The sequence below is a fragment of the Littorina saxatilis genome, linkage group LG9 (assembly GCF_037325665.1).
Source record: "Littorina saxatilis isolate snail1 linkage group LG9, US_GU_Lsax_2.0, whole genome shotgun sequence".
In the NCBI taxonomy this organism is placed as follows: domain Eukaryota; kingdom Metazoa; phylum Mollusca; class Gastropoda; order Littorinimorpha; family Littorinidae; genus Littorina; species Littorina saxatilis.
Genome location: NC_090253.1, coordinates 24794189 through 24811565, shown reverse-complemented (window position 1 = coordinate 24811565; position 17377 = coordinate 24794189). Strand labels below are relative to the sequence as shown.

The window sequence follows — 17377 nt, the reverse complement described above, 5'->3', positions numbered from 1 at the left end:
CTATTCCTAGTATGATGATAGAACTGAGCCCTACCAAATCACAACATTGCTTCTCCTACAGGTGTACGATCTGCAGTACGCCTCACCGGTCACCATCTCTCGGTGCGGTATGGTGTACGAGGACCACCAGAACCTTGATACACACCCTACTGGCAGAAGTGATAATCCTTACCCTGTTCCTAGTATGATGATAGAATGCGCAATGATCCGAACTGAGCACTACCAAAACACAACATTGCTTCTCCTGCAGGTGTACGACCTGCAGTACGCCTCCCCGGCCACCATCTCTCGGTGCGGTATGGTGTACGTGGACCCCAAGAACCTGGGCTACGTGCCCCACTGGCAGAAGTGGGTCAACGAGCGCAAGGGGAACAAGGAGCAGTTCCAGGACCTCAACCTCTTCTACGACAAGTACGTGACTTACCTCGTGGACTACGTCATCGAGGGCATGAAGGACGGCGTGCAGGGCGAGAAGTTGAAGACCATCATCCCTCTGACCAACCTAAACCTGGTATTGGGATTTTAAGTGAATGAGGATATATGCATTTCTATGGTAATGTTTCGTGGAATGCTGCATGTTTTCGCTGGTTGAGCATTCACCAGCTTTCTCTCTCAGTCATTGAAAATGTTTAGTATACCGCATCACAGACGGCATGCAGGGCAATAAATGGAAGACCATTATTCCTCTGACCAACCTAAACCTGGTATTGTAGCCACGTTATTATGTCACCGTTTTATAGGATGCTGCATGTTTCTGCTAGTTGAACATTCTCCAGCTTTCTCTTAGTCTTTGAAAACATCTTGTATTACGCGTGAAGGACATTGTTATGTTAATGTTTTATGGGATGCTGCATGTTTCCGCTTGTTGAACCCTCACCAGTTTTCTCTCTCAGTCATTGTAAACATATTGTATGACGCGTACAGGACATTGTTATGTCAATGTTTATTGGGATGCTGCATGTTTCCCCTGGCTGAAAATTCACGAGCTTTCTCTCTCAGTCATTTAAAACACCTTGCACACTGCAAGAAGGACGGCGTTCAGGGCGGGAAGTTCAAGACTGCTATTCCTTTCACAAACCTCAACCTTGTATGGTTACCAAGCGACATTTTGAGTGAATGATGATAATCGTTGTTATGTCAATGATTTATTGAATGCTGCACGTTTCTTTCGGTTGGAATTTCACAAGCTGCCTCTCTCAATCATTAAAAACATCTCGTATTCCGCATATAGGGAAAAGGCGTCATCTGCAACAAGTACCCCATTTGTACACACATTTTTATGAGATTAAAGTGAAATCTATCGCAACTGCCAGGGTAATTGTTTGATTATCCTTGAAAACAAATGTTTTTCCTTGGTTCGTGTGCCAGTTCCGTGCATGATAGCATGAGGAATATTTTTGTCTAGCCCCCACCCCTACCCCCCCCCCCCCCCCCCCCCCCCCGGACATACTGTGCGAATTTATACATGTGCAGTCCAGGGATCGCGTTAACGCATGTTTTTTGCGTATTTGACGCGTTTTAAAATCCGCCCACGCATTTTCCCGGCGCTTATGCGTAACGCGTACACAAAACAACTTCTATTCAAAACGGCATGCTCAGCAGCACATCCCAATACTGAATCAGACTATAGCACACACGCGCGAGTTGACACTCTGGTGCGTATTGCCATGGAGGGGCCGGCCGTGAGCCAAAGTGCGGACGTTGTAGACAGGGCTTGCCGCGAATTCCAGAGCCGATGTGAGCGCCGGAAATAGGTGAGTGAAATGCGTGCTTTTGACATGATTTAACTGTGTTATAGTGGGACGCAAAATTGGTTCTGCTTTACGCGTTTTTTGGCTGACATTGCGCAATTTGAAAAATCCTAGCGTGATGCCTGGTGCACGCAAGAGATCCTATCATCACAAAACAGTCTTGTAGGTGTAGTTTAGAAAACATGAACACACTCAAGCAGGCAATACAGTTTAGGGGTGCAAACGTGGATTTGAAAACACAAAACAATGACACCCAGCTTTCCAGAAAAGGGAAACTACCAGGGCTGAGCTGCACGAGAAAGTTACCAACCGGATGGGAGCCAGCCGCGTTGTTGGATGGGTTAAAATTGAGATTTGTTGTGATTTGAACGAATCAGACCCCGCGGTGTGTTCTCTCCCGTTTGGGTGGTGCCCACTTTCGCTTCGTGCACCCCAGCCCAGCAACCAAAACGTCCATGCGTATAATACGACACATCTGTCTCAATGCCTACCAGGTGACCCAGATGTGCAAGATGCTGTACACGCTGATGGCAGATGCAGAGTTAGAGAACGGTTACGAGCTGGAGGCAGTTTTCCTCATGTCCGTCCTGTGGTCAGTGGGGGCAGCCCTGGTGGAGGACGCCAGGGTCAAGTTTGACGTCTACATCAAGCACCTCGCCGCCCTGCCTCTCACTGGGGATGAGGGCGCTATGGCCCAGGCTGGTAAGTGCAGAAAGTCATTCGCAAAACCCCGGTGTAACACGAGAAAATTACTCCCACGAGATTTTTACTCCGGAGTAAACATTTCGTACGAAAAAGTTACTCCCTTTACGAAAAAAGCACTCCCCCATTGCACGAGAAAATTACTCCCCAAGACAGGTGAGTTCCGAGTAAACATTTCGTACAAAAATGTTACTCCCCTGACGAATGAATAACGAATAAATTACTTCACCCCAACACAAGCAATTTAACTTCCCATGCCAGGCGTACGACATTTTTACTCCCTTGTCCCCTGTTAGTCTTGGTGGTGGAAGGAGGGTAGCGCGACATTCGTGTGCGCGAGATCACTTATTGGCATTATCCCTTCGCCCGCATCCCATTTTTGCGTACGAGATTTTTACTGGAAGTAAAAACAAGTCGCGTAAGGCGAAAATACAATATTTAGTCAACTAGCTGTCGAACTCACAGAATGAAACTGAACGCAACGCAACGCAGCAAGACCGTGTACTCGTAGCATCGTCACTCCACCGCCCGTGGCAAAGGCAGTGCCCGTGGAATTGACAAGAAGAGCGGGGTATTCGTTGCGCTGAGAAGGATAGCACGCTTTTCTGTACCTCTCTTCGTTTTAACTTTCTGAGCGTGTTTTTAATCCAAACATATCATATCTATATATTTTTGGAATCAGGAACCGACAAGGAATAAGATGAAAGTGTTTTTAAATTGATTTCGAAAAAACAATTTTGATAATAATTTTTATATATTTAATTTTCAGAGCTTGTTTTTAATCGGAATATAACATATTTATATGTTTTTGGAATCAGCAAATGATGGAGAATAAGATAAACGTAAATTTGGATCGTTTTATAAATTTTTTTTTTTTTTTTACAATTTTCAGATTTTTAATGACCAAAGTCATTAATTAATTTTTAAGCCATCAAGCTGAAATGCAATACCGAACCCCGGGCTTCGTCGAAGATTACTTGACCAAAATTTCAACCAATTTGGTTGAAAAATGAGGGCGTGACAGTGCCGCCTCAACTTTCACGAAAAGCCGGATATGACGTCATCAAAGACATTTATCAAAAAAATGAAAAAAACGTTCGGGGATTTCATACCCAGGAACTCTCATGTCAAATTTCATAAAGATCGGTCCAGTAGTTTAGTCTGAATCGCTCTACACACACACACACACGCACACACACACACACACACACACACACACACACACACACACACACACACACGCACGCACATACACCACGACCCTCGTTTCGATTCCCCCTCGATGTTAAAATATTTAGTCAAAACTTGACTAAATATAACAAGTCGCGTAAGGCGAAAATACAATATTTAGTCAAGTAGCTGTCGAACTCACAGAATGAAACTGAACGCAATGCCATTTTTCAGCAAGACCGTATACTCGTAGCATCGATCGTCAGTCCACCGCTCATGGCAAAGGCAGTGAAATTGACAAGAAGAGCGGGGTAGTAGTTGCGCTAAGAAGGATAGCACGCTTTTCTGTACCTCTCTTTGTTTTAACTTTCTGAGCGTGTTTTTAATCCAAACATATCATATCTATATGTTTTTGGAATCAGGAACCGACAAGAAATAAGATGAAAGTGGTTTTAAATTGATTTGGACAATTTAATTTTGATAATAATTTTTATATATTTAATTTTCAGAGCTTGTTTTTAATCGGAATATAACATATTTATATGTTTTTGGAATCAGCAAATGATGGAGAATAAGATAAACGTAAATTTGGATCGTTTTAAAAAAAATTATGTTTTTTTACAATTTTAAGATTTTTAATGACCAAAGTCATTAATTAATTTTTAAGCCACCAAGCTGAAATGCAATACCGAAGTCCGGGCTTTGTCGAACATTACTTGACCAAAATTTCAACCAATTTGGTTGAAAAATGAGGGCGTGACAGTGCCGCCTCAACTTTCACGAAAAGCCGGATATGACGTCATCAAAGACATTTATCAAAAAAATGAAAAAAACGTTCGGGGATTTCATACCCAGGAACTCTCATGTCAAATTTCATAAAGATCGGTCCAGTAGTTTAGTCTGAATCGCTCTACACACACACACAGACACACAGACACACAGACACACGCACATACACCACGACCCTCGTTTCGATTCCCCCTCGATGTTAAAATATTTAGTCAAAACTTGACTAAATATAACAAGTCGCGTAAGGCGAAAATACTATATTTAGTCAAGTAGCTGTCGAACTCACAGAATGAAACTGAACGCAATGCCATTTCAAGACCGTATACTCGTAGCATCGTCAGTCCACCGCTCATGGCAAAGGCAGTGAAATTGACAAGAAGAGCGGGGTAGTAGTTGCGCTAAGAAGGATAGCACGCTTTTCTGTACCTCTCTTTGTTTTAACTTTCTGAGCGTGTTTTTAATCCAAACATATCATATCTATATGTTTTTGGAATCAGGAACCGACAAGGAATAAGATGAAAGTGTTTTTAAATTGATTTCGACAATTTAATTTTGATAATAATTTTTATATATTTAATTTTCAGAGCTTGTTTTTAATCCAAATTAAAATATAACATATTTATATGTTTTTGGAATCATAAAATGATGGAGAATAAGATGAACGTAAATTGGGATCGTTTTATGAATTTTTATTTTTTTTTACAATTTTCAGATTTTTAATGACCAAAGTCATTAATTAATTTTTAAGCCACCAAGCTGAAATGCAATACCGAAGTCCGGGCTTCGTCGAAGATTACTTGACCAAAATTTCAACCAATTTGGTTGAAAAATGAGGGCGTGACAGTGCCGCCTCAACTTTCACGAAAAGCCGGATATGACGTCATCAAAGACATTTATCGAAAAAAGGAAAAAAACGTTCGGGGATATCAATCCCAGGAACTCTCATGTAAAATTTCATAAAGATCGGCCCAGTAGTTTGGTCTGAATCGCTCTACACGCACGCACGCACGCACGCACGCACGCACACACACACACACACACACACACACATACACCACGACCCTCGTTTCGATTCCCCCTCGATGTTAAAATATTTAGTCAAAACTTGACTAAATATAAAAATGGGGAGTAAAAATTTCGTGGAGGGAGTAATTTTTTCGTGCCTTGGGGAGTTCTTTTCTCGTACGAAAAGTGTACTCGGAGTAAGAATTTCGTACGAAATATTTACTCCGGAGTAAATTTTTCGTGGAGTAAAAATTTCGTGTTACACCGGAACTGTTGTTACCTCTTGCCTAATGAACGCTGTATGGGTCAATAGAGAGTTTCTTTTACTGCCTACGAAGAACGGTTACGAGTTTCGTTTGTTCAATATTTATCAAGCATTTCCTTAAGATTGAACAATCAATCAATCAATCAATCAATGAAGCTTATATCGCGCATATTCCGTGGGTACAGTTCTAGGCGCTCTGCAGTGATGCCGTGTGAGATGAAATTTTATACGGCCAGTAGATTGCAGCCATGTGGGCGCATATTTACCTTTCACGGCCTTATTCCAAGTCACACGGGTATGGTAGACAATTATTAACTGTGCCTAAGCAATTTTGCCAGGAAAGACCCTTTTGTCAATCGTGGGATCTTTAACGTGCACACCCAATGTAGTATACACGGGGGGTGGTTCGGACACCGAAGAGAGTCTGCACACAAAGTTGACTCTGTGAAATAAATTTCCGCCGAACCTGGGATCGAACTCGCGCTGACAGCGGCCAACTGAATACAAATCCAGCGCGCTACCAACTGAGCTATATCCCCGCCCCTATACACAACACACAATAAGACAAAAACATATGTCTGTCTCGAACCCAATACCTTCACTTTTAATTTGAATTCTTAATCCCAATTTATATTCTCGTTGTGTGGTATTAAACCACGTACACACTGTAAACTGTATTGTATATGTTTTATTGTGAGTTGTGCTTCTATCTGCATAGTATTGTCCATAAGTGGCTAATGTGTTGCTGTAAGTTTATTGTTGCGTGATTTTCTTAGAATGTATATATGTATTAGATGTTGAAATAGATTGTTTTTATTCATCTATCTATATATATACGACTTGTGTCTGTCTGTGTGTCTGTCTGTGAGTTCGCGATGCACGGCCAAAGTTCTCGATGGATCTGCTTCAAATTTGGTGGGCATATTCAGGTAGACCCGGGACAGGACACAACCTGGTCGATATTTCAACACGTGCTCTCAGCGCGCAGCGCTGAACCGATTTTGGTTCCACCTCAGCTACCCGGGCCCCCATACCGACACACCAAAGCCGCTACACCACATCACAACGCCAAAGTTCTCGGTGGATCTTTTTTAAATTTGGACACCGTATTCAGCTACACCCCGTACACAATATCATCGATGAGATATTTCAACACGTGCTCTCAGCGCGCAGCGCTGAACCGATTTTGGTTTTTGTGTTCATTTCACCATTAAAAGTAACTCTTTCTTATCTTCTCCAGGTTTTCAGCGTTTACCTCCCTTCCTTCGTATGGTGCACTATAGTATGAGTGGGGCATCTTCGGATATTCCCGGCGTTCTGTTACTATTTTTAGAAGGTCACCGCAGTGTCCAGAACGTAAATTGGACCCGTAAATTATCCTCACTGTAAAAGTGCAAAGGTCGAATCAATTTATAGCCACGCGAAAAATACACTGTCATCTATCTCTCTATATATACGGCTTCTCTGTGTTTGTGTGTGTGTGTGTGTGTGTCTCTCTCTCTCTATGTGGGCAACACCTGTGGATTGTTCAGTTCTGTTTGTGATGTGGTCTGGCGGCTTTTGTGTATTTGTATGTACTGGCCTTCCTTTGAGAAGCCATAACAGATCAAAAGGGCTTAGAGATAAGCTCTAAATTGGTCAATCCTGTTTGAGTGGAGTTCGCCTCCAAAGGTGATTAACACGGTTACATTCGTCGACAAGGATGGGACTCGATATGGTCAGGAATGGCATTATGGCCACTGAATCATTTTCGTGCTGTTCCCATTCCACGAATCTGGGAGGGACCTAAGCTTGGCGGGTCCATTGTTCGGACCCGGCAAAGCCGGCGTACGGCTCTAAGTATTTCATCCCGGCGAAGCCGGCTACCCGGCAAGCGGGTATTCCTCTAGTAGCTAATATGTAAAGCGCGGCGAGCATAGCTTACTGTGGTTTGCGCTGTAAACGCTGTCGTTATTATTATCATTATTATTTGAGGATGAAAGTCGATTGTTCATGTCAGTGGTAGTTATTCTCTCATGTGCTAGGAGATTGGTTCCGTATAACTCTCGCTTACTCCATTACACATGTCGTTTGCATTTAGAGCGCTTACCTCCCTTTGGTTACTTTAAAATCATTATTCTGTTGCAGGCGAGCTGCCGGGTGCTCAGACCCTGTACGACTATTTCTACGACATTGGTACGAAAAAGTGGGTGCCGTGGTCCAAGAAGGTGCCAGAGTACGTGCACGACCCGGAGACCCAGTTCTACAGGATCCTCGTACCCACCGTGGACACGGTCCGCGCCACCTGGCTGCTCCAGCTGATGGTGGACCTCAAGAGACCCGTGGTCCTCATCGGGGAGACCGGCACCTCCAAGACCGCCACTGTGGACAACTTCTTGAGAACGCTCAACCCGGAGCACATTGTGAGTCTGCGTGGGAGTAATTGGTTTGGAAAATAATGATTGGTTTTTGTACTGTTAACGTCCCTCCAACATAATCAGACCTGTTTACCCTTACTTTTTAGGAGTAACATTGTGAGTCTGCGTGGGAGTAATTTGTTTGGAAAAGAATGGTTGGTTCGTGTACTGTTAACGTCCCCCCAGCATAATCAGACCTGTTTACTTTTTAGGAGTAATGTATTACTATGTTTTAGGATTTTGATACTCCATTTGAGTCCAGACTACGATTTTCAAATGTGCATCAAATGACTTAATTAGATTTGTGGTGCTAATGATGGTGTTGTAACCATTGGGCTACTATTTTGGTCGTCAGATTACTATTTTTTGACTTGACCATTAATCTTGTCAGGTTTTGGGGGTAAACAGGTCTACGATATGCGGGGCAGTTCCGAAAAGAAAGTTTGTGTGCAGAATTACAGAGTAGTATGTTGCCCGGTGACATCAGGGTTTGAATGTATTTTAAAGTTAAAAGTGCTGATCCCATTCCCACTGAATTTCAGACCATTTTGAAGGGAAGTTAAGAGGGTAAATTCTAGCTGTCATGCTTTACAATTGTATCTAAAAATTGGAATATTGAACACTAAATAATCGCCCCTTCTCACAAGAGCTCACCGGGAAGTACACAACAATTGTGACCCTCCACCACGGAATGAGTCGCATGTCACCTTTGCATGATTTTCATATTTGTACATTTTCCTAAAGATTTTTTTATGCTCTATCCAGTGGTGAAAACCGTTTTAGAAAAGAGCGAAAACTGTTTGAGTTATAAGCCTGTGACTAAGGTGACCCTCACACCGTTACCAGACACTCCCCCGGACTTATATTAAGCCTAGCGCACGCGAGGTGACATGCGACTCATTTCGTGGTGGAGGGTCACAATTGGTGTGTATATATGTATACAAAAACTAACGCCGGTGTTGTTGTTGTCGCATTTTATTTTATGAACTTGATTTCGTATTTCATGCAAGCTTCTTTAAGATAAGAATGATCCAACTTGTCCTGGCCTGAGAGTCTACTGTATGTTTCAGCTGTTGCTCAAAATCAACTTCTCCAGTCGCACCACGTCGATGGATGTGCAGCGCAACATTGAAGCTAACGTGGAGAAGAGAACCAAGGATACGTACGGTCCCCCACCGGGCAAGAGGCTTCTCATCTTCATTGATGAGATGAATATGCCACAGGTGACAGCTTGTTCGTTTTATGTTTATTGTTTGTTGTTGATTCTTGTCACAACACCCCCGGGGGGTCGTGAGGCCGATTCAGCATCCATCATATGCTCGGTTTTGTTCTTAGCCTAATCTATTCAAATCAAAGTAAATTGTAAAAACTCAGGTTCTTTTGCAGTCGGTACTTCAATCTTTGAACAATCTCAATCTCTTGTCCTTGGGTACGTGCCGGAATGAAACCTTAAGGGTTTTTGCACTGTAAGTTTTGTCGCGAAATTCCTGCAACAGGTGACATTGCTCCTTTGGTAGTCTTAATCATGCGTGCAATTTGAGAATTGAGCTTAGCTGAATAAAACATTGTTAAAGCCAAACACACGATTTGTAATGGCCATTAGGTGGACACGTACGGCACCCAGCAGCCAATCGCTCTGCTGAAGCTCCTGCTGGAGAGAGGCGGCATCTACGACCGCGGCAAGGACCTCAACTGGAAGAACCTCAAGGACATAGGCTACCTGGCCGCCATGGGCAAGGCAGGGGGAGGCCGCAACGAGACCGACCCTCGCTTCGTCTCCCTCTTCTCCGTCTTCAACATGACCTTCCCAAGCGAGGAGTCGCTCTTCAAGATCTACAACTCCATCTTGACCGGCCACCTGCTGCCCTTCTGTGACGAGATCCAGAACATGGCCTCGACCATCACCACGATGACCATGCAGCTCTACATGTGAGTCATGCTTCTAAGTTCTTGTTGCTGTGCAGCTCTACATGTGAGTCATGCTTCTTTGTTGTGCAGCTCTACATGTGAGTCACCCTTTTTGTTGCCGTGCAGCTCTACATGTGAGCCGTGTTTCTTGTTGCTGTGCAGCTCTACATGTGAGTCATGCTTCTTGTTGCCGTGCAGCTCTACATGTGAGCCACATGTTTCTTGTTGCTGTGCAGCTCTACATGATTGTGAGTCATATGTTTCTTGTTGCTGTGCAGCTCTACATGTGAGTCATGCTTCTTGTTGCTGTGCAGCTCCATCCTGACCTCAGGTCAAAATGAGTTTGGTTCATTCTCTCCCTGACAGGATGCCTTGGTTTTCCTTGTCTGGCGAGGAAATCGATTTTTTACATATTTAGATCTTTTCGTAGTGTGTTATGGCTATAAGCAGATTCGCGATCGTCGATAAGGATTTTTCATGGTGTTGTGTAATTTTTAAATTACAAAGGAATTGATATGTAAGACAGTTTCAAGCGAGCTATTTTTCGCGGCTGTATTTACTGTGCAAACAACTCTAAATATGGCAAAAGTGTCACGTGATAATCAACCGTTTGGTTTCAGAGATCGCTGGAGCAGACGATTTTTTGACAGTGATGCAACCATATATTACGGTCTCCTTCCGCCAGCAGTCCCACAATTTCGACTTGTTTTGACCTTAGAACGATGTCTTTATGATAACTGTGAAGAACAGAACTGAGATCACTGTCGAAGTCGGCCAATCTGCAATCATTTTCGTCTCGCGAACACTGCTCGAGAACAACATATGGGAGATAACTCTGTATTCTTGTTTTGAGAGATTCGCGTAGGAATTTAGCGTCCGGTCAGATAGATACTGGCGATAGCCGTTGAGCGATGACTGATCAGAATGGTGCAGCTCTACATGTGAGTCATGCTTCTTGTTGTTGTGCAGCTCTACATGTGAGTCACCCTTCAGTCTTGTTGCTTTGCAGCTCTTCATGTGAGTCACGCTTCTTGTTGTTGTGCAGCTCTACATGTGAGTCACCCTTCTTGTTGCTGTGCAACTCCTCTACATGTGAGTCACGCTTCTTGTTGTTGTGCAGCTCTACATGTGAGTCATGCTTCTTGTTGTTGTGCAGCTCTACATGTGAGTCATGCTTCTTGTAGTTGTGCAGCTCTACATGTGAGTCACCGGTCTTGTTGCTGTGCAACTCTACATGTGAGTCATGCTTCTTGTTGCTGTGCAGCTCTACATGTGAGTCATGCTTCTTGTTGCTGTGCAGCTCAACATGTGAGTCATGTTTCTTGTTGCCGTGCAGCTCTACATGTGAGTCACCCTTCTTGTTGCTGTGCAACTCCTCTACATGTGAGTCACGCTTCTTGTTGTTGTGCAGCTCTACATGTGAGTCATGCTTCTTGTTGTTAATGTTGTGCAGCTCTACATGTGAGTCATGCTTCTTGTAGTTGTGCAGCTCTACATGTGAGTCACCCTTCTTGTTGCTGTGCAACTCCTCTACATGTGAGTCACGCTTCTTGTTGTTGTGCAGCTCTACATGTGAGTCATGCTTCTTGTTGTTAATGTTGTGCAGCTCTACATGTGAGTCATGCTTCTTGTAGTTGTGCAGCTCTACATGTGAGTCATGCTTCTTGTAGTTGTGCAGCTCTACATGTGAGTCACCCTTCTTGTTGCTGTGCAACTCTACAAGTGAGTCATGCTTCTTGTTGCTGTGCATCTCTACATGTGAGTCATGCTTCTTGTTGCTGTGCAGCTCTACATGTAAGTCACCTTGCTTGTTGCCGTGCAGCTCTACATGTGAGTCGTGTTTCTTGATGACGTGCAGCTCTACATGTGAGTCATGTTTCTTGTTGCCGTGCAGCTCTACATGTGAGTCACCTTGCTTGTTGATGTGCAGCTCTACATGTGAGTCATGTTTCTTGTTGCCGTGCAGCTCTACATATAAGTCACCTTGCTTGTTGATGTGCAGCTCTACATGTGAGTCATGTTTCTTGATGACGTGCACAGCTCTACATATGAGTCACCTTGCTTGTTGATGTGCAGCTCTACATGTGAGTCATGTTTCTTGATGACGTGCAGCTCTACATATGAGTCACCTTGCTTGTTGCCGTGCAGCTCTACATGTGAGTCACCTTGCTTGTTGCCGTGCAGCTCTACATATGAGTCACCTTGCTTGTTGCCGTGCAGCTCTACATATGAGTCACATTGCTTGTTGCCGTGCAGCTCTACATGTGAGTCACCTTGCTTGTTGCCGTGCAGCTCTACATATGAGTCACCTTGCTTGTTGCCGTGCAGCTCTACATGTGAGTCACCTTGCTTGTTGATGTGCAGCTCTACATGTGAGTCACCTTGCTTGTTGATGTGCAGCTCTACATGTGAGTTACCTTGCTTGTGTATGTGCAGCTCTACATGTGAGTCACCTTGCTTGTTGCCGTGCAGCTCTACATGTGAGTCACCTTGCTTGTTGATGTGCAGCTCTACATGTGAGTCACCTTGCTTGTTGATGTGCAGCTCTACATGTGAGTCACCTTGCTTGTTGATGTGCAGCTCTACATGTGAGTCACCTTGCTTGTTGATGTGCAGCTCTACATGTGAGTCATGTTTCTTGTTGCTGTGCAGCTCTACATGTGAGTCACCTTGCTTGTTGATGTGCAGCTCTACATGTGAGTCACCTTGCTTGTTGATGTGCAGCTCTACATGTGAGTCACCTTGCTTGTTGATGTGCAGCTCTACATGTGAGTCACCTTGCTTGTTGATGTGCAGCTCTACATGTGAGTCACCTTGCTTGTTGATGTGCAGCTCTACATGTGAGTCACCTTGCTTGTTGATGTGCAGCTCTACATGTGAGTCACCTTGCTTGTTGATGTGCAGCTCTACATGTGAGTCACCTTGCTTGTTGCTGTGCAGCTCAACATGTGAGTCATGTTTCTTGTTGATGTGCAGCTCTACATATGAGTCACCTTGCTTGTTGATGTGCAGCTCTACATGTGAGTCATGTTTCTTGTTGCTGTGCAGCTCTACATGTGAGTCACCTTGCTTGTTGAGGTGCAGCTCTACATGTGTCACCTTGCTTGTTGATGTGCAGCTCTACATGTGAGTCACCTTGCTTGTTGATGTGCAGCTCTACATGTGAGTCACCTTGCTTGTTGATGTGCAGCTCTACATGTGAGTCACTTTGCTTGTTGATGTGCAGCTCTACATGTGAGTCACCTTGCTTGTTGATGTGCAGCTCTACATGTGAGTCACCTTGCTTGTTGCTGTGCAGCTCAACATGTGAGTCATGTTTCTTGTTGATGTGCAGCTCTACATATGAGTCACCTTGCTTGTTGATGTGCAGCTCAACATGTAAGTCATGTTTCTTGTTGATGTGCAGCTCTACATATGAGTCACCTTGCTTGTTGATGTGCAGCTGTATACATGTGAGTCACCTTGCTTGTTGATGTGCAGCTCTACATGTGAGTCACCTTGCTTGTTTATGTGCAGATCTACATGTGAGTCACCTTACTTGTTGATGTGCAGCTCTACATGTGAGTCACCTTGCTTGTTGATGTGCAGCTCTACATGTGAGTCACCTTGCTTGTTGCTGTGCAGCTCAACATGTGAGTCATGTTTCTTGTTGATGTGCAGCTCTACATATGAGTCACCTTGCTTGTTGATGTGCAGCTCAACATGTGAGTCATGTTTCTTGTTGATGTGCAGCTCTACATATGAGTCACCTTGCTTGTTGATGTGCAGCTCTACATGTGAGTTACTTTGTTTGTTGATGTGCAGCTCTACATGTGAGTCATTTTCATTTTCATTTTCATTACTTTATTGTCCCATCGCTGGGAAATTCGGGTCGCTTCCTCCCAGTGGAAAGCTAGCAGCAACGGAGTCGCGCTACCCAAGTGTTTGCGTGTTTAGGTGTATTCAGCCACCTGCACTTATGGCAGAATGACCAAGGTCTTTTACGTGCCATTGTGATGACACGGGGGTGGGACATGGCTTCCGTCTCTGGGTCTGCACATAAAGTTGACCCGTGTCCGTCCCGGCCCGAATTCGAACCTGCGACCTTCCGATCACAAGTCCAGTGGTCTACCATCTGAGCATATGAGTCACCTTGCTTGTTGATGTGCAGCTCTGCATATGAGTCACCTTGCTTGTTGATGTATAGTTCGTGGATGAATGCCACCGCGCCAAGGACGTGGGATTTGTTGGATAAATTAAATTTGCTTTTGACACTACTAATACAATAAATAACAGTTGAACCTTTTTGGCCACTGGATCAAATGAGGACGTCAAATCTGAAATGCATTTTAAACTACATGTAAACGCGAGAAAGGCCACCTATGTGATACATAAACCATCTCCCCACCTGTGTATATCAAGTACTTGAGCTCGGGTCAAATTACTTAATTCACCAAAACAAAACAATATTCTCGAAACACTTTTGCATACGCTGTTTCTTCTTCTAAAAAAAGAGAACTTACACGTAACGCTTTTAATTTCTATTGTGGCGTGTTTTTGCTTTTAATGTTCGAGATTTCAAGAGGCTTTGGGAGAGATTGAGTTTCAATAAGACGCGTCCTAAATGTTAGTTTAAACCTGGTATCACACAGCTAGCCATGTAGTAGTATCTATTTATCCTACAAACGTGAGAGAGACCACTCTGTGACTCATGAGATAACAATAATCATTGTCATCATTTTCACGAGTTTTCATTCACAAACACCTGGCAAATAAATCTCATGTTCCCCATGCAATAAATCGAGGTGGTGAATGGGTTTGAGCTTTCAGGTGAAACGTGGATTGTCAAAGTAAAAGCCAATCAGGCTGATTGTTTGATGTGTGGAACCATCGCGGCTTTGGAGTTGTGTTTCCGAGGACAACGATTGTAAGCATTCACTCTCAAAGACCCAATCAATGTTGATAATTACCGCGGCGACTCATGGTCAATTTGCAACTTATCTCTGTAATCGCAAAATCCACAACGAAAAGTCATAAACACTTAAAAAGAAAAGAAATATGCTCAACACTTACTGAACTCACACGTATGATCGCAGCTCTGTACATTTTCAGACTGGAAGAAAAGCGTCAACAAGCTACGTTTGACATCACATACAAGGTTGACGTGTTATCTCGAGCTACTGTGGCGATGCTTTGTGGCCCGAGTTGGATTCTAAAAATTCGTCTCCCTGTGGGTTATTGTGCATTTTGTTGCACAACCAAAATGATGACAAAAACGATGTTTGGTGGCTTGTCGTCAGACCAGCATTTTGTCGTTGGTCCTCGGGGAGCATATAGCCTTTTGTATCATATTTATCAACCGCGGCCTTCGGCCTTGGTCGATAAAGATGAAACAAAAGACGATATGGTCCCCTTGGACCAACAAAAAAGCTGGTCTGTCAACAAGCCACCAAACATCTTATAATATCGTTGAAACCACACATGTGTATATCATGTAAATGAGGTCATGTCAAACTAGTCTGCTTTTCCACTGCTTATGATGCCAAAGTGACCGAGACAAACGTCCTTATGGAAACACTTTTACATGGTACCAATGTTCGCTGTTGTCAGGACCACGGTGCATAACCTGCCGCCAACGCCGTCCAAGTTTCACTACATCTTCAACCTGCGGGACTTGTCCCGTATCTACAACGGCTTTGTGATGTCCACGCCTGATCGCTTCCATCAAACGGACCTGTTCCTCAGGCTGTGGCGCAACGAGTGTCTCAGGGTGTTTAGCGACAGGCTCATCAACGTCGAGGACAAAGAATTCATTAACGTAAGAGTGAAACTGGGGACGATTGATTTGATACTGTGGGTTATTCGGGTAGATGACATTCACAAGGAATGAATGATACTTTTGGCGTATATTACCAGGGTGAAAAGAACATCTATTAGACGACTTGAAGTGGAATTACTGTCCGTTTCATTTATTCTACGTACAGGTAATTCCAGAGTGGGTGTGTGCGTACGTGTGTGTGTGTGGGGTGGGGGGGTGAGGTTGTGTGTGTGTTTGTAATGTATGTGGGTGCGTCTCAGAATCTCGTCCTCTGTTTGTGACATTATCACCAAAAGTAAAATCTTCCCAGAAAACTTTGATAATACTATTTACACACTTCTCAGGGTGTACCTTTTCAGTTTAAACAAGAAAAAATATAACATTGCCTTTAGTTTGCCATATATTGAGCATTATTTGGATCATGTGTGCAAAATCACCCGTGTAACATGGAAACAATAAAAGACAACAAAACTGCATTTATAAGGCTGAAAACGACTTTTATTCAGTTATTATTGTTGAATCACAAGCCATTATAGAGTTCAATATGAAATGACTACATGCAAACAACAAAATAATGTTTTTTTCAAAGTTCCATGCATTCGTCAACATTTCAATACAATAATGAAAATTAATTAATGATATCCTGATCAGAACATGTTGATACATGGCATTCATTCAGTCTTATTGACGTTTAACCTTCACAATACGCATATATACAAAGATTTGTTGCTCTAAGACAAAATGTTAGAAAGTTATCCCAAAAGAATGCAAAATGGTCACCGATGTAACATGGAAACATCACTTTTGTAACAAAGAAACTGTTATGCTTTTTCCAACAAACTTTACTAAATGAAGCTAATTTTGCAACCAGATTCTTCTTAGGTAAAATGCCAAACACTAAAACAGGAACAGAAAGAAAAAAAGCTGGACAAAATCAAGCAAACTTTGCCCCAAAAAAGAGAAACATTAATGAAAAGTTCATCACCGACGTAACTCGGAAACGAACAACCAGACATGTATTATAAGGTTTGACATGAAGAATGCAAATGTTCAAAAGTGGTTCATTCAATTGTCAAGACAATAAACCAAAGGCATTGGTTACATATAGAACAGTTGCCACTTGCAGTTAATTAATTTATTTCAAAAGAAATAATGCCCCCTGGCATTGAAGGTGGGGTCACGAATCATGGTTGCATCAGATGTAGGGACTAGGGAAATATCATCGATCCCTGGAAAGCAATAGTAGTTCCCCTCCGGTTTCCTTCGAAGGAACTTTACCACCAGTTCATCAGGTCGAATCTCTTGCACCTGAAACATGCAAGTACCTGCGATTTCAACCAAAGATTGATGCAATATGTGTACTAGTTTCACTAACATGAATTTGTTTGATGTCTATCAAGATTTTGATGCATCCACATTCACTGGCTAAAAACAAAATAAAGTAATTATTTTGTTCAGACTTACCATTCCATTGAACATACAACTTTTACAATTAAAGAAAACATTAGCACTTACCGTTCCTTTAAATCGATTTCGGAAATTTAATTTTGATCATAATTTTTATATTTTTAATTTTCAGAGCTTGTTTTTAATC

The 17377-nt window shown here is 43.0% G+C and overlaps 1 protein-coding gene across 1 annotated transcript in view; it reads left to right on the top strand.

Annotated features, from left to right (window-relative positions):
• LOC138975684 (dynein axonemal heavy chain 10-like) overlaps positions 1–17377 on the top strand; it is a 186492-nt gene that overhangs the window by 108383 nt on the left and 60732 nt on the right. Inside the window, exons 44-49 of the mRNA XM_070348421.1 lie at positions 251–511; positions 2246–2453; positions 7810–8084; positions 9149–9301; positions 9682–10007; positions 15576–15783. Coding sequence (XP_070204522.1) covers positions 251–511; positions 2246–2453; positions 7810–8084; positions 9149–9301; positions 9682–10007; positions 15576–15783 — 1431 coding nt within the window. The remainder of the gene's footprint in view (positions 1–250; positions 512–2245; positions 2454–7809; positions 8085–9148; positions 9302–9681; positions 10008–15575; positions 15784–17377) is intronic.